Raw genomic sequence first — 22,704 nt, 5'->3', positions numbered from 1 at the left:
CATCTCCCCGAACTTTCAGGCTCCCGGGGTCATACTCTGCTGGCCCAGTGTTCCCCTACCAGGCAGCCCCACCTGCTCTGGGCAAGGCTGGACAGTGGGGCTTGGCACCCAGGGCAGGGTGGCGGGCAGGGCCCTTTGTCTTGGGCACCCCAGCTGTTGGGAGCAGGCTACAGTGGCCATGGGCCCACCTCCCTGGGCTGCGGCTAACTTGCTTTCCTGGGCGAAAACACAGTCTACCCCAGTGCTGCATGTCTAGGGGCACACAAGCTCCAAGCCCGCACCCTAGCCTTACCTCCTCTGAGGCTCCACTGTCCACTGCCCCTGCCAGTGCCATCCTTGGGGCGCCTGGAAATCCTCCTTGGGGAGGGCCTTGTGCCCCATGACGTCTGAGAAGTTGGGGCACCGGTACAGCCCCTGCTGTCCCCACTGGTCTTTATACTTGGCCTGGTTCTCGTACTGGGGGAGGAGTGGCTCTCAGTGCCTTGCGGCCTCCCCAGCTCACACTGGGACATCGGGCCCCTCCCTGGGCCCCCTACTCTGGGCAGCAGGTACCTCTTAGAAGTATGCTAGTCAGGCAAGAAGGGGCCAGGAGCTTATCACAGGCAACACTTCCCCCAGCAGCACTCAGCACAGGAGGACACATTCATCAAGCCCTCACCTCTGGCCAGGCCCATGCCTTGGGTTTTATGTGAACGGTCCCCTGTAATCCTCACAGTCCCATTTCACAGGGGGAGAAACTGAGGCTCAGAGGTCAACTCTGCCCCAGGGTGCTCAGCCATTGAAGGGTAGAGCGGGTGGGTGCCTGTGTTAGAGCTGGGGGGGGGGATGCTGCGGTGTGGTCCGTCAGCCTTGTCACGGCTGACCTGGGGAACCCAGTGCTGCTCCACCACTTGCTGCATCTTTGCTGCCTCTGAGCCTTTCCCCCCACATTCCCCTGCTGGATGTGCAGCCCCTGCTGCCTGCACCTCATCCGAAATCCCCTCTCATCTCACGTCTCCAAGCCCTGCGTAGGGGCTGGTTACGCATGTTAGGATATATCCATTCACAGTGCGCAACTTAGGAACCACAAAAATATGGTTTTTGACTCAGTAAATTAAAAAGCTGAAAATTCTTAAACTTCTTTCCCTCTGCTCTCAGAGCCTTCTCCTGGGCCGTGTCCTCCCCCCAGGCAGCAAGGGTCATCTTTCCTCCTCTGGTTCTAAAGCAGTCTCGGACTGGCTCCTCACCCACCCCCTGCGTCTGTGGTTCTCTGGGAAGATGCCTCACTTTCTGCTCCTCTGAATTCTCCAGACTCCTCCCTCCCCAGAACCACCAGGCTGGTCTGGAGGGCCCGGATGGAGCCAGCAGGGGTCCCAGGCTGCCATGTTGGCGACAGATGAGACCTCATCTCACATGCCTTGAAGTAACTGGGAGAAACTCCCAATAAATCTCCATTATGGAGAAAGTGACTGGTCCTAGGGGACCACCCAGCTGCCCCTTTTATCACCACATGCCTACGGCTTGTCAACAAGGGACTTCCAGAAGGCAGCATCTGAGGCTGCTCTAGACTCTGACACCTCTCTTTATCAAAGCCCATCTCATAATCCTCAGATTCTGCTGATAACGGTTTTCTCCACCTTTGGTGCTGGGCTCTGGCAGCCTGACCTTCCCCCTGCCCCACCTGGCTGCTGCTTACCGTCTCTGCGTACACGACAACCTCGCCCTGGCGAAGCAGCTGCAGATCCTTGCTGTCCGTGACGTTGCCGAGCCACATGCAGACTCGGAGGTGGGCTGGCAGCGTGTCCTTCTGTCCTTCACCCTCTGGGTACTAAACCAGAGGCAGGTCAACCCCACAGAGGTGCACGTACCCCAGGGGCAGGGGCGTGGGTGAGGGAGAGGCACACACACCTGCTCCTTCACACTGAGCCCTGGGTGCTGGGGCTTAAAGTGAACCTTGCAGAGATCCTGCTTTCCAGAGGGAGTTAATATGCAAATGGTTATACCTGTGACCCCCTGCATAACAGAGAGGCTGGTGGGGGTTTGTGCGGAGAGGGGGCAGTGCCACACAGGGAGCCTGGGAAGGCTCCAAAGAGGAGTGGTGGTGGTGCCATTGACGAGGTAAGTGCCGAATGTGTGGGATATGTTCTGATCCTCACACACCTCCATGGTGGGGAGGCTGGGCCGCACAGCCTTTTCACCGGGCCCATTTTACAGAGGAGCAGACTGAGGCCTGGACATGGTCAAGGGTTGGTCTGGGGTCACACAGACCAGTAAGTGGTAGAGCCAGAAGTCTCAGTGGTTTTTGCAGGATGAGAAAGACTCCAATGGACACAGGAGGGATCTTCCACAATGGTGGAAAGGGCCCAGGGCAGGCAGGTTTGGGGGTGGGGAAGCCCAGAGTTGCCTGGCTGTTGAGAGTATGTGGTCCTGAGAACGTTACTTCAGTGAGAAGGGGTCAGGGCCAGGCCAGGGGGGTTCAGAGGTTCAGCATTCTCCAGGAAGCAATGGGGAACGAAGGGCATCTCTGAGAACAAACGAGTGTCCCCCACCTGCCTCCTGGGTGGGGGTGCGGGAAGGCTGAAAGCAGGGTTGTCATCAGGGCAGGGGTGCTGGTCAATCAGCCTTATTTATGGCCTGCATTTGACGTGGTGAGCTGGCGCCCAAGCCTTGTAGGAATTAAATATTTGAAAGCACCCAAACCTGGTCCGGGGGAGAGATGAGAAGGGACTGGACCAAGTGTGGTGTGAGGATGACAGAAGAGATGAATTTGAGGAACATTTATGAGGGATGTGGTCTTGGCATCAGCCATGTGATGATGGGCACTCTCCCCTACCTTCCTCTGCAGACTGTTTCAACCCCATTTTACCTGCTAAAGGGCCCAGGAAAGACGGAGTGGATGTGCCCTTGGGGAGACTCATGGGGGCTGCCCCAAGAGTTCAGGGTTTCTCCTTGGGGTGTTTCTGGGCCTTTTCCACCCCTGAGGAGTGGGGTGGTCTGCAGACTCCCAGCTTCCCCACCTGCAGGATGAGGGTCTGTGTCTTCCCACAGAACCTGCCGGAGTGCAGAGCCCCTGTCGGGGAGAACAGGATGCTGTGGGCAGGCACCTGTGCGTAGGCCACCCGCTGCTCCTTGGACATCAGCCAGATCATCACGTCCGGGAGGCTCATCTGGGGCTGTCGAGGCAGGAGGGCATCAGGCCTGTGTGGCTGGCTTCAAGTCCTCCCTCCCCCGCCAGTGTTTCCAGCACCCACCTCGGGGAGCACGGCATTGAGGCGGTACAGCCAGTCCTCCACGGTGGCCACCATGTTCCTGGGCTTCACTTCCTTGGCCTTTTGGGCCAATTCCTGCAGGAGGAGGCTGCGGAGCTGCCACCTCTGCTTGTCCAGCTCAGTGGCTCTGGGCTGATGGGTCATGCAGGGCAGAGGGTGTCTGTGGCCAGGATCAAGAAGGAGGGTGCTGGGCCTCTCTCTGCTTCACCTGACATGACCTCCCACCCTGCCTTAGGCCAATGTGCACTTCCTAAACTTGAGATCCTGCCCGCGCCTGCTGGCCTGGCCCCTGGGTTCTCATGCACCCCCTCTCTCACCCTCCTAGCCCCATGTGGAGTACCAGGCCTGTGCTCAAGGAGCTCCTTGTGGAAATGGGTGAGAGCCATGAGACAGGGGCCAACCAAGCCCTGGGGGGTGTGGGGCTCGCAGAGGCCTTAGGATGAATCATCCAGAACAGGCAGAGTCCTGTGGAGGGCACTGAGGACAGGAGGAGCAGCAAGGAAAACGCTGCGGGCCAAGATACGCAGGGCTTGTCACGATGACAGGGAGAGGTTTGCTTTGGTGGGAGCATCGGGTGTGGATGCAGGGACGGCAGGGATGAGGTTGGGTGGGGAGGTCAGGGCCAGTTTCTGGAGGGCCTGAAAGGGGGAGGACAAGCAGCTCTGTGGTTTGGGCTTCAAGCTGGGGAGAGATTTGAGTGGAACTCCTTTCTTGAGGAGGTGGGGGCTGCGGGCTGTTCCGTAGGGTGCTGGTCTGCACCCCCACCCCCCTGGAAGCCTGACCTAACTCCACCCCAGCCCCGGTGCAGCACGCTCCTCCCCTACTTGCAGTCCTCCACCAACTCCCTCAGCAGCTTCTCCCAATGGGGGAGCAGAGCGGGGTCCCTTGGATTCCTTATGGACTTCAGGGTGTCCAGATTGGCTTTCTGCCCAGAAGGAAAGAAACAGCAAGTGAGCATGGGGGCTCACCCGGGAGAGGTTACAGAGCTGACTGGCCCAAGATATTATCAGTCAGGACTTGGGGGCCTTTGGGGTAACGGGAGGATGTCTGTCCAAAGCTATCAATCACATGCCCTTGCAAGGCTAGGATCCCCATGCACCCTCTCCACTATCCAACAGAATAAGTGGCAGGAAGGAGCCAGGATAAGGCAGGACTGTAAGGGGTACAGAGTCTTGACCTGGGGCTTCCCTTCTGTAGGTGTAAAAAGGTCATATCTAAGGTGGAGGTACCAGGTGGCTCTCCTGCCTAAAAATGTTGTGACTTCCCTTCTTAGCAGATGCGTAAGACCTTTTGTGATCTGACCTCTTCCAGTTTCTCCGGCTTTATTTCCATATCCACTCCATGCCCTTGCTGTCCCGGAACTTCACGTCACCTTGGCTTTGCCAACTGTTCCCTTCTCTGCACCCCACCACGCCCCCAGCAGACTCATTCTTAAAGACTCTGCTCAAATGTCACCTCCTTTTCAAACACCTCCTCTGATTATCCTCTCTTCACCTCCCCTCCCTCCTCCCCAATCTCGCTGCCCCCATAGCTCTGGGTACTGTATCTCCAGCCCTTGCTGTGCCCTAGAGTAGCTATTTGCATATCCGACTTCCCAGAAGGTGAGGCTAAGGCACTGTGTTTATTCAGCTTTGGGTCTTCAGTGTCTAGCACAGTGCCTGATGCTTCCGTCTTCATTGGTGTGGAATGCACGAGTGAACTGAGTGACTGGCTCCCTAGGACTGTGATTTAGTTCCCCAAGCCTCCCAGTGGTGGCCCGGCCCACCCCTGCACCCTCCTGTACGACTCACCAGGCGGTCCCGAGTGAAGTGGAGGAGGTTGAGGCAGTCCATGCGGAAGCTGACGTCTTCCCAGTGGGAGGTCACGGCCACGACTGGCTTGGTGTTGTACCAGGGCACATAATGGTAGATGTTCCCTGAGACACAGACACATGTGTGGAGGTGTCTGAGGGACTCTGGGAGGTCTCCTGTTACTGTGTTCCCCTCAGAGGACCTTCCCCGGGCTACTCCATCTGCTAATAATCCTAATTGGACCCCTCCCACCAGAAGGTGGGCTGGTGAGAACATGTGTACTTCGATGAACACGGCTGGCCTTGTTGAGCATTCATTGTGCTCAGGGTGTCACGTAGCTTTTCCAAGTCCCAATTTTACACACGGGAAAATCCAGGCTAGGGGTGGGCAGTAGTCTGCCTGAGGTGGCACAGCCAGGCGGTCATAATGCAGGCGTCTAGCTCCAAAGCCCTGTGCCCTTAACCTCAGGCAAGATGCCAAGGCAAGGGGCATGGCTTGAGGTAGGGTTTCCATTCAGGGTGGTCCGTGAGGCAGAGGAGGAGTGGGCTCCAGGCTCAGGGGGAGACCCAGGATCTGGTTGGGGTGGGTAGACATCTAACATGAAGGGCCTGCCAGTACAGAGGCGCAGGGTCAGGAGAACAAGGATGGATACAAACCAGTGATGGGCTTGGCAAACCGGGTTCCCAGGCCATGTTCCTTATTGAAATGAGGGGGGAAGCTAGATGAAACACAAGTTCATTTTTAAATTTTTCTGAGTTGTGGTGCTGACTTGATATAAGGAAAGAAATTCACAGCAGCCAAAATAAAGTAAAAGTAGAAAATCTGTGAGGCAAGAGAAAGCAAAGTTGACTTTTGCCCTCCAAGTTTCTGACAAATCCTGGAGAACTTGTGCTTCTCTTTGGCAAGGGCAAGGGCCAGGGCAGGGCGCTCATCAGAGAAAGCCTAGCACTGCCCCCGGTGAGCAGACTCAAAGGAAACCCCATGTGTTATGGGTTGAATTGTGCCCCCTATAAAGCTATGTTGAAGTCCTAACCCCACTACCTCAGAATGTGACCTCATTTGGAAATAGGGTCATTTCAAGTGTAATTAGTCAAGATGAGGTCATACTGGAGTAGGTTAGAGCCTTAACACAGGTGTTCCTATAGGAAGAGGAGAGGGACACAGAGGATGGCCGTGTGAAGACACAGGGACAGAGGGAGCACACCACGTGAAGACAGAGGCGGAGGTGGAGTGCCGGGTGTAGACGTCAAGGAGCACCAGAGATTGTAGGCAATCAGCAGAAGCTGGGAGAGAGGCTCAGATCTATCAGAAGGAAGGGACCCTGGGACACCTGGCTGTTTCGGCTGATGGAGCGCGTGACTCTTGATCACGGGGTTGTAGGTTTGAGCCCCACATTAGATGTAGAGGTTACTTAAAAATAAAATCTTTAAAAATTTTTAAAAAATAAAATAAAAAAGAAGGAACCAACCCAGCCAACACCTTGATTTTGGGCTTCCAGCCTCCAGAGCTGTGAGAGAATAAGTGTGTGTTGTTCCAAGCCACCCACTTTGTGGTGCTTTGTTAGGGCAGCCCTAGCAAATGCATATGCCGTGCAAAGCTGGCACGCCAAAGCCTAAACCCTCAGTCGATGAGAAATAATCCACCGCACAGAAGACAACAGGGAAGAAAGCAGCCCATCTCTGGCATGGCTCTAGGGAGAGAGAGCAGGAAATTTTCCCGAACATTTGTAACCACAAATGGGCCCTCCTGCAGGTTGTACTCTGTATTCATATCACCTGTGTAGTCTGGAGATAATTGAAAATGGTCTTTGGTTGGCAGTGCCCCAGGTAACTGGAGGAAGCAAAGAAACCCTCTGTGGAGCTGAAACTTTGGTCTAAAGTCCCGCAGGTTTCCCAAAGATAAAGTGCCAAGAAAATGAGCGGCTCAGAACCAAGACACGCACTCTCTAGCCCCGCAGCTCTGTTTCCAGGTACACACCCAACTGAAAGGTGTCACGGCATCATCAAAAGACATGTCATAAAATGTTCATGGCAGCGCTATCTGTAATTGTCCAAAACCGGAAACCACCAAAATCTCCCTCAGTAGTAGAAGGGATAAATAAATTATGGTATATTTGCCCAATGGAGTACTATACAGCAATGAGAATGAGCTAGAGCCATGTCCAACATCTAGGTTTGTGTTTCCATTTCACAGGATGGTGGGCAAAAGAAGTCAGACACAAAAGATTGCATACTATACGTTTCTTTTATATAAAGCTAACAACCAGGCAAAACAAACTGGAGGTCAGGAAGGTGGTTGCCCTTGCTGGGGGTGGGGGTAGAGGGGCTCAAGGGGACCTGGGATGGCGGGGCTCCATTTCATGGTGTGAATGTTGTTACATGGGTGTGTTTGCTTCACGATAATTTATTGAGTTGGACACTTGGGTTTGTGTACTTTTCCACAGCTATGTTACACTTGAATCCAAAGTTTACTTAAGACTTTGGGGCACCTGGGTGGCTCAGCGGTTAAGCGTCTGACTTCAGCTCAGGTCATGATCTCGGGGTCCTGGGATCGAGGGCATAGGGCTCTGCACTCAGCAGGGAATCTGCTTGTCCCTCTCCCTCTGCCCCTTCCCCTGCTCGTGCTCTCTCTCTCAAATAAAATCGTAAAAAAAAAGTTTACTTAAGAATTAAAAAAAAATAGGGGCACCTGGGTGGTTCAATCTGTTAAGCATCTGCCTTCAGCTCAGGCCATGATCCTAGGGTTCCGCATCAGGTTCCCTGCTCAGTGGGGAGCCTGCTTCTCTGTCTCCAGCTCCCCTGCCTGTTCTCTCTCTCTGTCAGATAAATAAAATCTTAAAAAAAAATAATTAAAAAAATAGTGGAGACAAAATACATAAAATGCATTGTGTCAAAATACTATGGAGAAGAATAAAGTAGGGAACAGGGATAAGGAACTGCCAAAAATGTTTAAACAGAGCGGTTACCTAAGTCCCTTACAAGAAGATCTAGAAGAAATCATGCAGAATACAGCTCAGAGAGACGACAAATATGGAAGAGATTTAAAAATATGAGGAACTGAATGGGGAGTCCCATAGAGTTTGAGGAGGAGCCATATAAGAGACAAAGGGAAAAAATAATTGTCGAAGCAAAAATATCTTATAATTTTCCAGAATCGCTGGAAGACACCAGTTTCAGGCTCTGCTACTGAGTAATCATTAGAATGATAAATAAGCAGAGATCCAGCACTGGGGTTCTCAGATATGAACGTGCGGATACAAGATGGCAATTTTCTTCTTCTACTCTTGGATAGCATACAAAAGCAACAAGGAGGAGGAAAACAACCCCATTTTCAGCAAAACAAGGAGACAGATATAATCTGTAGACTCAAAATACACATAAGGACGGCCAAAAGCAACTATGACTGCCGTCCAAAGCCGAAGCAGGAAGGGGTGAAGTGTAGCAGAAGTCACCTGCGGGGAAGCATGCAGCAAGGCAGACAGCTGGGAGCACAGCTTGATGGGAGCAGAGCGCGGAAAGTGCCAGCAAAAATACGCTCCCAGAAAGAACTCTGGGCGTAGATGAGGAAATGTGAGCCGGCAAAACATAGGAAAAAAGCAGGAGCAAAACCAAAAACACCCTAGAAAGGAAGACAACATAAAAAGAAGCCCAAGGGAGACTAGACCCTGCAGACAACTCAGGGAGAGGCACAGAAATAAGGGTAGAAAAGTGACCAAAATAAAATGGAAATAGAAAGTCACGAAGGATCAGGGAAAAGTTGATGGATAAAGAAAACCAAGGAAAATTGTTAGGCCCATAAATGGGGCCCCTAAAGTAGAAAACCTACACCATGGCACAGAATATTTAAAAATATAATTTAAGAAAACTCACATGGGAAAGAGATAGTCTTTTAAACAAATGGTGCCTGAAAAATTGGATTATTCATATACAAATGATTTCAAAATGGATCAAACAGCTAAATATAAGAACTAAAACTGTAAGGCTTTTCGAAGATAGGAGAAAAATCTTCATGACCGTGGGTTAGGCAAAGAGATCTTGTATATGACACCATAAAAGAAAAAAAAGTTGGACTTCATCCAAATTAAAAATGTTCGCACTTCAAAGACACCAGTAAGGAAATGAAAAGACGAGCCACAGACCATTTGCAAGTCATATATCTGATAAAAGACTTGTATCCAGTGTATATAAAGAACTCTTACCACCCCATAATAAGAACAACAACTCAATTTAAAAACTGTAAAAAAAATTATACCACTAAATAAATTTTAACAAAATAAAAGAAGATTCCAATCTACCCATGAAAGAGTACACCACGTGCCAGGGACAACTGACCCCAAAGGATCAGCATCTCAAAATATCCTGGTGAAGTCAGTAGACTTACAAGATAAAGGATATTTGGGCAGCTGCACAGAAAGATCAAGAGATTCATGGGGAAAAAACATCAGAAAGACAGAAGGTATTGGTTATGAAACTTTAAGAAGTCACAAACTTCTAGAGCAAAATATGAGAGAATTCCTTAATATATTTGGAGTGGAAAGGACCTTTCTAACTATGACTCAAAAGCCAGAAGTCATAAAAGTAGTTCGAGTACGTTAAAAAAAAGTCTTCATGGGAAAAAAATCCCAAGCACCATAGACAAAGATAGGAGACACATATGGGAAATATACTTACAAATATACTTACAGTCCTGGAAATCAATAAGAAAATGACTAATATCTCAATAGAATAAAAAAGAAAATTATATAAGCAAGGAATTAAAGAAAGGAAAACACAAATGACTTTTAAACATACGAAAAGATACCCAACCTCATTTATAATGAGAGAAATACAAATTAGAACTACCCTGAAATGCCATTTTTCACTTACCAGGCTGATAAAAATCCAGAAGTTTATACCAGATTTTGATGAGGCTCTCATACACTGCTGGTGGGAGTGTTGAATTGTACAACTTTTATGGAGGATTACGGGGTACAGCCAGATAAAGAAAAAGACCATGGCAGATATTTGACACAGAGGGGATTTAATAGAGAAAATGTGTTGAAAGGGCCAAGAGATCAGAAAGGGAAAAGTGAGGGGCACCTGGGTGGCTCAGTCGGTTAAGCGACCGACTCTTGATCTCAGCTCAGGACTTGATCTTGGGGTTGTGAGTTAAAGTCCTGCTCTGGGCTCCATGCTGAGCCTACTTAAAAAAAAAAAAAAAAGGTGGGGTGGGGGAAGTGAGCTTCCTCAGAGATTAGTAACAGGAGGAAGAAACTACTGCTTCTAGGGCTAGGGAAAAAAAGGCAGGCAGTGGTGTGACCACGGACAGGCACACAACCAAAGCTGCGCCATCGAGCTAGCTGCACAGGATGCTGGAGCCACCAAGAAGGTGACACCCCATCAGTAGTGGCACTGCAGAGGAGGGGCGCTTGGCCAAGGCCAGGACAGTGGGGGAGTGGCCAGCCAAAGCTGGGATCCCTGAAGGGATGTAGCTACTTCCAGAGAGGCCTCCTGAATTGGCGGCAGGAGGGAGGGAGAGGGAGAGGCAGAGACAAAGTGAAGGGGTGGGGAGATAGGACAGAATGACGGCATCTCCCCTTTTATCAGCTGGCATGGGAAGCTGGGACACGAAGTTTGCAGGTGTTCAGCCCTGAGATATAGAACAGAGCAAGGAAGGGCAAGGATGAAGCTTGATCTGGAGCAGAGCGTGCCAAGTCTCTCCTTGCTGGAGATGCTGAGAGAAAAACAGGTGCTGATCAGCACAGAGGACAGTTTTGCAGTATCTGCCAAGATGCAAATATGTTTTGACCAATTCCACTTTGAAATCACTTATGCAAGACTGTATCTTGATAGCATTACTTGTAATAGCAAAAGACTGGAAAAGTTTGTCAAGACTTATCAAGAGAAAAGAAGGTACATGTGCACACACACATGCACCTTGCAAAGAATGATATAAGGGCACCTGTTTTTAGATAGTGCTGAGATAAATAGATAACAGTAAGAAACTATGGTGGAGGGGCACCTGGGTGGCTCAGTCGGTTAAGCATCTGCCTTCACTTATCCCAGTGGCATCGAGCCCTGCATGGGGCTCCCTGCTCAGCGGGGAGTCTGCTTCTCCTCCCTCTGCCTTTCCCCCTGCTCCTCGTGCTCTCTCTGTCTCTCTAAGATAAAAACAAATACAATCTTAAAGAAAAGAAACTGTGGTGGAAAACAGTTTGATGGTTTCTCAAAAAGTTAGAGAATTACTATGTGATGCAGTGATTCCACTCCTAGGCATACACCCCAAATAATTAAAAACGGACTCAAACAGGTATGTGTACACCAATGTTCATAAGCAGCATTATTCACAATAGCCAAAAGGTGGACACAACCCAAGTGTCCATTAACAGATGAATGGATATACAAAATGTGATATATAAATACGATGGGATATTATTCAGTCATAAAAAGGAATGCAGTTTGGACACACGCTGTAACGTGGATGAACCTTGAAAACATTGTGCTAAGTGAAATACACAGACATGAAGGACACATATTACATGATTTCACATACATGAGGTATAGGCAAATTCAGACAGACAAAAAGTAGAATAGAGGATTTCAGGGGACAAAGGAATTTATTGTCTAATGGGTAGAGTTTCTATTTGGGATGATGAAATTGCTCTAGAAATAGAGGCGATAGTTACACAACATTACGAATGTACTTAATTTCACTGAACTGTACATTTAGAAATGGCTAAAATGGTATGTTTTATGTCAATTTTGCCACAATAAAAATTTTTTTAAAGATGCTATGAACAACTTTATGCTGAAAGATGTGAAAACGTCAAAGAAATTTATAAATTCCTAGATAAATTAAACCTACCAAAATTGACTTAAAAATAAATAGAAAAGCTGACTAATTAAAGTAAATCCAGGGGTGCCTGGGTGTCTCAGATGGTTGAGCCTCGGCCTTCAGCTCGGGTTATGATCCCAGGGTCCTGGGATGGAGCCCTGTATCGGGCTCCCTGCTCAGTGGGAGTCCGCTTCTCCGTCTCCCTCTGCCTGCCCCTTCCCCTGCTTGTGCTCTCTCTCTCTCTCTGTCAAATAAATAAATAAAATCTTTAAAAAAGTAAAGTAAATTCGTATTTAAATCGCTGCATTAAAAAACCCACCAGGCTTATATTTAGAGGTGAGTCCTAGCAAACTTTCAAGGAACAGATGATTACAGTCTGACCCAAATGCTCACGGAGAGTAAAAAGAGGAAATGCGCCTCAATTTCACGAGGCTGGCATAACCTGGATATTAAAACCAAATGAGGACATTATAAGAAAGAAAATTATAGATTCATCTTATCCATACAGATGCAAAAATCCTAAACAAAATATTAGCAAACCAACTCTAGCACGTATAACAAAGGTGAAAATCCAATTATACTATTATAATTGTACTTTATATTATATATAACAATTATATGTGAATATATGTAATATCATATGTGAAGTAATTATAATACGAATTCAAGGTAGCTGGGATAGGTTAGAGATCGATACTGCAATCCCCTGAGCAACCACTAGAACTAATCCACAGATGTAGAGCCAGTAGAGGAGAGAGAATGCAATATTAAAAACAAAACAAATACACACTTGATTAGAACAAAAGAAGACAGAGAAATCCCAGCGGGCTTTTTGTAGAAATTGTCAAGCTGGTGCTAAAATTCATATGAAAATGGAAAGGAACCAGAATAGCCAGAAACTGTGTTATTTTGTAAAAGAACAACAAAATTGGAGGACTTACATGACCTGATTTCAAGACTTGCTCTAGAGCTATTGCTATCAAGATGGTGTGATATCGGCATTAAAGATAGACAAATAGATAAATGGAAGAGAACAGCATAGTTATCTTTATAGAAAGAAGAATCTGACCCTTCCCTCAGACCATATACAAAAATCAAGTCAGGTTTGATCATAAACCTAAACGAAGAAGCTAAAATTATAAAGCTTTGGGGCGCCGGGCTGGCTTAGTCAGAGGAACATGAGACTCTTAATCTTGGGCTCGCAAGCTTGAGCCCCATGCTGTGTGTGGAGATTACTTAAAAATAAACTTTAAAAATATTTTAGAATTATAAAGCTTGTAGAATGAAACACAGGAGAATATCTTTATTATCTTGGGGTAGACAATATTTCTTGGACCAAATAATGTACTACTATAAAAGAAAAGATAATCAACAAATCTGATTTAATCAAAATTAGAATTAATTTTTAAGTAATCTCTACACCCAAAGTGGGGCTCAAACTCACAACCCCAAGATCAAGAGTTGCACGCTCTTGTGACTGAGCCAGCCAGATGCCCCTCAAAATTAGAATTTATTTTCTGCATCAAATTTAGAAACTTCTGATCTTCAAAAGACACTGCTTGGAAATGGAAGTCAAGCCACAGAACGGAAAATATTAGCGAAACAGATTGACAAAGGACTTTTATCCAAAATATAAAAGAACTGGCATGCCACGTAAAAAGACAAACAACCCACTGAAAGACTGGCAAAAAACTTGAGCAGTGCCTTCACTACAGAAATATACGTGAGCATGAAAAGATGCTCAGGATGACTACTGATCAGAGAAATGGAAATCAAAATTATAATTACGGACAATGTCATACCCACTTGAGTCATAGAATGACTCAAATGAAAAAGACCGACAGTACCGAAGTTGGCAAAGATGAGGGGCAAGTACAAATCTCAAACACTGCTGTGCGGGTGTAAAATGGTACAAATGCTTTGGAAGATAGTTAGCTCTTTCCTTTAAAACCCAAATGCCACTCCTAGGTTATGTACCCAAGAGAAATGCAAGCACATGTCCATAGAGAGATTTGTACAAGAAGGTTCACAGCAGCTTTATTCATAACTCTCCAAAAGTTGAATCAGTCTAAGTGTCCATGAACAGAGGGATGGGTAAATAAACTGTCATATCCACATAATGAAGTACTATCAGAAATAAAGAGGAACAAAACAAAGTATCCATGAAACAACATGGCTGAATTCCTAAAACGCTATGCTGAGCCAAAGAAGCCATAGAAAAAGAAAGAACCGTATGTCTGATTTCATTTACATAACGCTGTAGGAAAAGCAAAACACATCTATAATGATAGACAACACAACAATGACTGACCCCAGGGGCTGGGGAGATTGACTGAAAGGGGGCATATGAAAGCTTTCTGGGGTGATGGAACTTTCTTCCCATGGTGGTTAAATAGGTGTATTTGCCAAAATTCATCAATCTGTACAATTAAAATATGTGCATTTTATTGTTTGCAAATAAGACCTCAGTAAAAAAATAAAAAGTCATCGTTAAGATGAAGATGAAAAGCCCCAAACTTAGGGAAGGTATTTACAATACACCCATCTGACAAAAGATCATTCCCAGAAAAAATAACATATAAGCCAGTAAGAAAAAGACAGTCAAATAGAATGATGGATAAAATACATCGATAGGCTTTTTACAGATGAGAAAACAACAAACATTTGTAAACATATGCAAAGATGCCCAACCTCCATTTGTAATCAGGAAAATGAAAATCAAGGTCTTATAGGATACCATCCTCATCCACCATTGGCAAAAACTGAAAGGCCGGGCAACACCAAGTCCTGGTGAGAATGAAGAGCAATAGAGATTCTCATATTGAGCTGATGAGAGTGTAATTTGGTATAATTTCTTTGCTTTGAATTCCTCTTTCACTCCAGGATATATAATTTAGAGGAAGTCTTGCACTTGAGACCAGGAGACATGTACAAGAATGTTTATAACACAATTATTATAGTCGGAAAAAAAGATAAGTCCCAAATGTCTACATATACCACATAATTGGTGCTATAATCATACAGTAGACTATATACAGAAGTGAAAATGAACTTCAGCGACACAGACCAACATAAAAAAAAACGAATATTAAGCAAAAGATGGAAAACAGACGAATACAGACTGAAAAGTTCCATTTGTATAAAATGCAAAAAATAGTATGCTGTTGAGGATTGCACACATAGATGGTAAAAATTGAAAAGTAAAGCAAGGGAGTGATTCCCATGAGGGTCAGGATTGTGGTTATTGCTTGGGTAAATGGGTCTGGGAAGAACATACAGGGAACTTCTAAGATGCTGACAATTTTCTATCTTTTAAGCTGAGTGGTGACTTCAGGGGTACTCATTTTATCTGTCTTTAAACTGTATATATATATATACATTTAATATATTTTTTGTATATATTTCATAATTTAAAAACAAGCAGAACGTTATGCTAAGTGAAAGATGCCAGACCAAGGACTACATATTGTGAATCTATGTGTGTGATAAAATATCCAGAATAAGAAACTCCATAGAGACAGAAAGTAGATTAATGGTTGCCTGAGGCTAGGGATGCAGGGGAGAAATAGACAGTGACTGCAAGTGGGTATAGGGTTTCTTTTTGGAGTGATAAAAATGTTCTAGAATTGACCACGGTGATGGTTGCCCCATTCTGTGAATACAGTAAAAACTATTGAACTGCATACTTTACATGGACGAATTGTATGGTGTATGAATTCTATTTCAATAAAGATCTGTCTTAAAAAACCCAGAGAAATGGAATGCACGGAAAGGCTCTCAAGGGGTGAGGAGATTGCAAAGCTGTTGAAGAAGTTGAGAGCAGTGGTTCTCAAACTCTAGCATGCATCTGAATCACGTGGTGGGGTTGTTAAAGCACAGGTTACGGGGCACCATCCCCAGGTTTTCTGATTCTGTAAGGACTGAGGTGGGGCCAAGATCTGCATTTTTTTAAGACAGAGAGTACACATGAGCACGGGAGGAGTGGGGAGGAGGGCCAGAGGGAGCGGGAGGGAGAGAATCTTTAGCAGGCTCCATGCTCAGCACAGAGCCCGATGCAGGGCTCCATCTCATGACCCTGAGATCATGACCTGAGCTGAAATCAAGAGTCAGATGCTTAACCAAGGGAGCCACTCAGGTGCCCCTAGAATCTGCATTTCTAAAAGTTCCCAGGTGATGCTGATGCCCAGCCCAGGGACTGCTCTTTGATAACTGCGACTCTATAGAGCCTGGTATAGGTGTTTAATAAGTATGTATTGGATTAATGGATGAAGGGATGGATGGGAGGTTGGTTGAGTGTTTGGGTCAGTGGATGGGTAGGAGTTGAATGGATCAAAGGGTGGATGAGTAGAATAATGGACATGGATAGCAGGTGGGCAGATGAGTAGCAGAAGATGGTTGCATGGATGGAGCAGAGGTGGCTCAGAGTAGTAGGGAAGAAGACGGGGTTGGGGAAGTTGTAGTGTGGAATGTAGCATAGAGAAGAACTTGGGAGTGAACACCTACTTTCAGCTCTTGTGGGCTCACCACCCACTAGCTGTGCAATGTTTGGCAGGTGACTTCACTTCCCTGAAGCTCATTTTCCTCATGTGAGACATGTGGGTTAACAATGCCTATGAATTTCCATGAGCTAATACCCTTAAAAGGGCCAAGCGCAGAGCCTGGCATGCAGCGGATGCTTTCTGCTCTTGGGTTGGATCTGACTATTACCATCATATATCACTGGGCTGTACTGTGTGGTTGAGACGAGAGGCTTGTAATTCAGGTCCATCTTGTTTCCATAGTGGCCAATGCTGACCTCGAATTGGATCAGGTCCTTAAAGTTAGGCATCATGGTACAGGAAAGGAAGATGACACACAGCCCATACTTCTGGCGGTGATGGTGCCTCTAAAACAATAACCCCCCACATCCCCAGTACATAAGCCAAGGGATGAACAAGGCTATAGAGACAGGCAGGGAGGCAAAGAGGAGGTGCCCTGTTTCTTTCAAAAGCCATCTTTGCTTCTCTTCAGGGTGAGCTGGATCTTTGAACCCATGCCCCCTCAAAATCCTGCCTTGACTCCTGCTCAAGGGCAGTTCCTCCCAGGACCTCTATCATCTGGTCCCTTCCTCCCAGCCAGCTGTGGTTCCTTTCTTTCCTGAAAGGGAGGCTTCTCCATCCAAGGCCCTGAGGGTCAGGCTGGGCTCTGACTTGGGCCACCTCATCCTTCTCCTTTTTTCCTCAACTCCCTCCCCTGATGAGATGAGCGTGGGCAGGGGTGTGGTGAAGGTGGCACATGCACGCACATCTGCTCTGGGCCCTTCTCCAGCTGCCTCCTCCCATCATGCCTCCCATCTGCTGGAGGTCCTCCATCTGCCATGTCAGCCACTCCCATTTCTGTGGCCAACTCCTGCCTCCTCTTGCACTCTCCCAGTCTGTTCACTAGCTCAGGTCTGCCCTGCCATAAAAAATAACCCTCCTTCTCCCCTCTGAGCCTCTGTTGAGCTCCCATCTGATCTCGTCTCCTTCCACTTTCAGCCAAGTTTCTGTGCACTTGCCTCTATGCACAGTCTGCAACTTCTCCCTCGCACCTGTGTGGCCTGGCAACTCTCCCCTGGGAGGGGGGCACTGCCTCTGTGCTCTTCTTTGCACACTCCTCCCCAGTCTCTTCTGCAAGCCCCTCCTCCTCCTCTACCTGCCTTAGGCTGTGGCACCCTTTCACCCACCTACTCCTCCCAGGCATTTCCTTTACAACCCTGTGCTCAGATCCTGGTGTGCTGACGACACACCATCTGTCTACAGCCTTGAGGACTGGTTTTCATGGATGTCTCACCAACATATGTCAAAGGTGGGATTCGTCATTTCCCCCTTCCCCCCACCCCAGACCTGCTCATCCCTCAGGGAGCATGGATGCCACTCTGACCACCTTGCCACCTGAGGCAGAACATGGGCATTAGCTTAGGGGAGTTAGCCTCATTTCTTATGTCTTGTTGGTCTTTGGCTCTGATCATTGTGTTTCCAAAGGGTCTCTGGAACCTGCTCCCTCCTCTCTGGTTCTGTTTCTCTGTGACTGTATTCCCATTTTTAAAAATAAGTGGGTGGCTATTCTTAACACTGTTCCTCCTGCCCCTTCCTGCATCAGTGGTCTTCCCCAGCCTACAGGAAGAAATAAAAACTCAGAAGATCATTTCTCCTTAACTAGACTGCACATTTCTTATACAGAAACCTTATCTTGTATTTACTGGGTCCCTGACCACCCAGGATTTGGCACAGCATGAAGCCCTCATACAGGCTTAATAAAGACTCAGGCGGATTGACTAAACATCCTCAAGCAGCCAACAGCTCATTCAGCTTGTGGCCGGGGCCCCTGCAGTGTCAGAAACAGGACCCGTGGTAGATTTGGGGTGGGCAGAGGGACTCTTTCTTCCTGGGTTACCTGTTTCCTGTAGTTACCTCTATATTGGTCACTTCAGAGGAGAGATCCTTCCTCTTAAAGTCTTGATGGGAAGTGACGTGGGTGAATAACTCCAGGAAGACTCGGCCTCGATAAGTTAAACCATCCTTCAGAGAGTCGGAAATATTCTAGGGTAACAGGAAGGAAAATGGTGAGAAAAGGAATGAGAGAAAAAGAGCCGATACATCTCCCCAACACCTCTGCAGCAAAGACAGAGTTGTCTAGTGACTTCCTGCCTAAGGCCGACCACAGCCCTGGGGCGGAATTCCACACACCCCAGACATGGCTGTGCCCAGAAACCTCTGGGCCGTGACCCCTCTTCCACACCCGGAGGCCCATTCCTCCTCTTCACGCATTCCATCCGCTTGTCAACCCGAAGTACCTGTTCCCCGCGAACCCTTCCCGCTTGGAGGGGGATGTGATAAAGACTGTATTTGCGCTCCCAGTCTAGCCAATCAGAGCATGCCCCGCCTCCTTGACAACAGTGATTGGTCCAACGGGAGTACACATGACCTAAGACAGCCAATTAGAATGTGCCCCTGGCCTTTCCTATAAGAGGCTCGGCTGACCACTCGTCCGCTGGGAGGCTTGACTGCAGTAGGAGAGAAAGCCACCCAGTCTGGAGAGCAAGAGCTGAGAGATGGAGTGAATGAGAGAGCCTCTTGATGGCATGGAGGTCCCAGTGCCTGCAGCTCATCCTCACTCAGAGTTCTTCCCAGCCCAGTTCCCATCTTTGAAGCTAGAGTTGGCTTCCTGGCCTTTATCATCAGTCTTTAATAGCCCAATACTTTCTACATTTACCTATGCTGTTTTTGTCTCCTGTGTCCTTTCCACCTGCTGGAAATCTTACCCGACATTTCATCTCAATGTTCCTTCCTCAGTGAACGCCCAGAGCTCTCCATCTGCTTCTTTCTTGTGCCACAGCACATGTTCCATATACACATAATCATTTACACACAGGTTACATGTCCTCTACTAGTGTGGTGGGCAGAAACCAGGGTCGGACCCTCCTCTGGCACTTCCACACCCCAGGGCCTTTCATACGGTTGGTATTACCTCCACCGTTCCCTAGAGCTGTCATGAGAAGCTTACAGTGCCTTCTTCCTGGATCCTGAAAGGGGCCTTTTTGCCCCCACGGAGAGTCAGGAAGCTGGGGCCAAAACAGGGTAGGAAGCCAGAGTACGTTCCTGCAAGAAGAGAGGATGAGGGGGGCGGGGCCAGGTGGGAGAGGGGCAGGAGGCAGGAGTCAGGGGAATTGCTTGCCTTCTATTTCTGATCCAGTGGATGAGATCTGGTTGAGGAGCAGGCTGACAGTCCCAATCTCATCCCGGCAACTGTTCTTGGGGCTGGAGAGAAACACATTCTGCAGGCTGAGCAGCTGGCCCAGCTCTGATGATCTCCTCCCCTGCATGATTTTCAGCCTCCACCCAATGGCTCACCAGTCCAAGACTCTGAACTTGATGTAGCTGGAGAGGCAGGGCAGCTGCAAGGAGAAAGCAAGAGCCACCGTGGGTGCATGCTCGGAGGGTCCTCACGGAGACTGAGCGCAGCTGGGAAGTGCTGACTCTGGGTCCAAGGCCTGGCTCAGTCACCAGTAAGCCACGTCACAACAGCCAAGATGGATTTACCATGGGAGCGTATAGGCCTGTGGCTGTGCGCCTCCCCACTTGCATGGGCCCCTTGCAAAGCCCTGGGAGAGGTCTACGATTGTGTCTCCTGGTTGCTTTGTATTCTTATTCTTAAAATGGCCCTCTAATTGCATGAGCTTCAGAACCAAGACCTGAGTCCACCCTGACCATGGGCTCGATGATTGCAGTCCTCACACAGCCCTTCACTGTCTGAATACATGTTCACCAACTGTCTGAATACACGTCACCACAGAGGTTGTGGCTTAAAACGTCTTCTTCAGAGTTAGCAGGTCACTTGTAAACAGAAGGACATCTATCCCCGCCAGAGTAAATAATAGTAGCTGTTGTGGGAAGGGTTTCCTTTGTCTCCTGGCCTGTGCTGAATGATCTGCATGGATCCCCTGAGGGACTCCTCCCAACAGCCCCATAAACCAGGTGCTGTTATTCCCATTTCCAGAAAGGAAAACCGAGGCACAGAGAAACTGAGTTCCTTAAGTTCTCTTAGAAGCTCTCTTTAGTGAGGGGTGTGATTGTCCCTATTTACAGATGGGGAATGAGGCCCAGAGAGGCAAAGGGACTTGTTCACGGTCACAGAGTCAGGGGTGCAGTCAGGACTGGAAACCAGCCTTCTGATTCTTATTCCCACTCTGCTACAGGGTTCCCTCAATTATGAAAACAAAAACCAATCCCTGTGTAAAACAGAGCTGCTCGGCTTGAGACCTGAGTGGGACCCAAATCCTCTCAGCTGGGGCCTCTGCTCCTCACAGCACTTCCTGAGGCATGGCTGAGAGTCCTTCCCATTCTACCATTCTACTTGTCCATTCTCCCCTTGCCAGGGAGCTGCGGAGTAGGGAAAGGGCTTTCCAGTTGAGCAAGTGGTTAAGAAGAAATGAGGAAAGGCCCCCTAGAAGTGGAGAGATGGGCACCAGAAGGCATCTAAGTCTTCCAATATTACAAATCTTCCACATTCAAATTCATGGCTGAACCATCTTTTCAACCACCCCGTTGAGAATTCTCTTCCCCATTCCCAGTTCCTTGTCTTGACTGCCCTCCTGTCCTGGGGCCCTTGGACTGTAAGCTGGCATACACCCATTTTCAGCAGAGCTTCCCCTGCAGCCTGCCTTGCTGGCCTCAGCTGCTACTGTCTCTGTGGTCCTCCTGCCATTCAGAGTGAGGGTCACATCTGCCTGCTGCATTTCCACGGGACTAGTGACAATCAGGCCTGCATCCAGATGGCTCCAGCCTAAGGAGACTGTATGATGTGGGAAATGGATGAGGGTCCAAGGGGTGTTTGCACAGCTTTAAATGTTGGAACGCCTCTTTCAGGGATGAAGGAGGGCCGAGCCCGTGCCACTGGTTTCTGAACCTAAAGGCAGCTGAAACGAGAGAGGACTTTCAAGGCTCTGAGCATCCACAGAGCATCTGAGGATCCCGGCCATGAGCCTCATCACCGCCAGAGACAGGTGGGAGGGATCAAAGTTGGGGGATAAACTAGTCTCCCTTTAAAATCTCTTCCTACTTTAAGAATCTATAAAATTACCCAGGAAGATAGAGATTATGAAGAATGGTTAAAGATGATGCCTCACCAGGAGGAAGACTAGGGAAGCTTCTAGTGAGGAAGAGGGTCCCAGGAGAGTAGAGGGGAGCTGACGAGCTGATTTTACATCACACAAATGTAGGGTATAAGGAAAGCAAAACACTCTCTGGGTAGCCAAATAGAAGCCACGCAAAGTTCTATGCACTCATACTTAATGACAGTGCTTAAGCTATCTCTCAGAATTTCAGACTCTTTTTCTACACGTTCTCAAAAGCCTGGCAAGGAGTCAAAAGGCAATCAAGGCTCTCCCAGGGCTTTAAGAGGACTGGCATCCACACTACTGATAGGTGACTGAGGAGGACTGAAAAGCTATAAAAGTCAGACTACCGAATCCCACAAAGAAGAGCATCTTGGAGTCTTAGTGCAGGAACAAATAGCCCAGGCTACGTGGAGCCCGTATACTATGTTCCCACAATACCTCTAGGCCATCAACAAAGCTATAATTAGCTTCGGGGCACTTTGCCTAGAAGATAAGAAAATGCACAATACAATTTAGATTTAAATGATTTTTTTGGTTTTGTTTTGTAATGTAGGTGAAAGGGCATGTTTAAGTTTTCAGGAAAGTTCAGTTGCATGGCTCAGGGCTCATTTCTTAATACTGGACAAATAAAGTAAGTTTTCTGTAATCTGTCCTGGGCTTCCTCATGTTCCCTATCAGGCAGATTCCCTCCATCCCCGGCCTCCCACTGTCTGCACCCCATGTTTCTTGGCCCCTACCTTCTATCCATGTCCCTACACACTCAAACTTGCCTTCTGTTTGTGGGCCAGGAGGAGGAATGTGGCCAAGATGGAACAGCAAGGGGCGTCTTGGGGGCTCAGTCGGTTAAGCATCTGACTCTTGATTTCAGCTCAGGTCATGATCTCAGGGTTGTGAGATCGAGCCCTGCATCAGGCTCCTGGCTCCACACTGAGAGTAGAGCCTGCTTGGGATTCTCCCCACCGCCACCAAAAAAAAGGATGGAACAGCAATACCTGAATCTGGAAGGTCAGGATCTGGTTCCATATTGGGTTCTCGGTTTGGGTCAGCACATTTGTCTTGAGCTAGGAACAACCCAAAGCAGTGTCAGTGCCAGCCTGTCCCCTCCTCCCTCCACTGACCTTACCTTCCAGCCCTTCCAGCCCTTCCGGCCCAGCCCACAGATGGACGCTGTCTCTGGCACAGGGCTGGCTAATCATGGAAATGGTCTAAAGGCACT

The 22,704-nt window shown here is 48.0% G+C and overlaps 1 protein-coding gene across 1 annotated transcript in view; it reads right to left on the bottom strand.

The window, feature by feature from the left end:
• The window catches only part of FER1L5 (fer-1 like family member 5), a 61,795-nt gene that overhangs the window by 14,392 nt on the left and 24,699 nt on the right, over positions 1-22,704 (bottom strand). The window contains exons 15-26 of the mRNA XM_008700432.2: positions 22,481-22,549; positions 19,723-19,766; positions 19,547-19,629; positions 19,376-19,470; positions 18,283-18,411; positions 16,559-16,736; positions 5,039-5,163; positions 4,073-4,173; positions 3,231-3,408; positions 2,997-3,152; positions 1,676-1,807; positions 293-456 (exon numbers count right to left, since the gene is read on the bottom strand). Coding sequence (XP_008698654.2) covers positions 293-456; positions 1,676-1,807; positions 2,997-3,152; positions 3,231-3,408; positions 4,073-4,173; positions 5,039-5,163; positions 16,559-16,736; positions 18,283-18,411; positions 19,376-19,470; positions 19,547-19,629; positions 19,723-19,766; positions 22,481-22,549 — 1,454 coding nt within the window. The remainder of the gene's footprint in view (positions 1-292; positions 457-1,675; positions 1,808-2,996; positions 3,153-3,230; positions 3,409-4,072; positions 4,174-5,038; positions 5,164-16,558; positions 16,737-18,282; positions 18,412-19,375; positions 19,471-19,546; positions 19,630-19,722; positions 19,767-22,480; positions 22,550-22,704) is intronic.

The sequence above is a fragment of the Ursus maritimus genome, unplaced genomic scaffold (genome assembly GCF_017311325.1).
Source record: "Ursus maritimus isolate PB19 unplaced genomic scaffold, ASM1731132v1 scaffold_6, whole genome shotgun sequence".
NCBI classification, from domain to species: Eukaryota; Metazoa; Chordata; class Mammalia; order Carnivora; family Ursidae; genus Ursus; species Ursus maritimus.
This window is presented reverse-complemented; position numbering and strand designations above follow the sequence as displayed.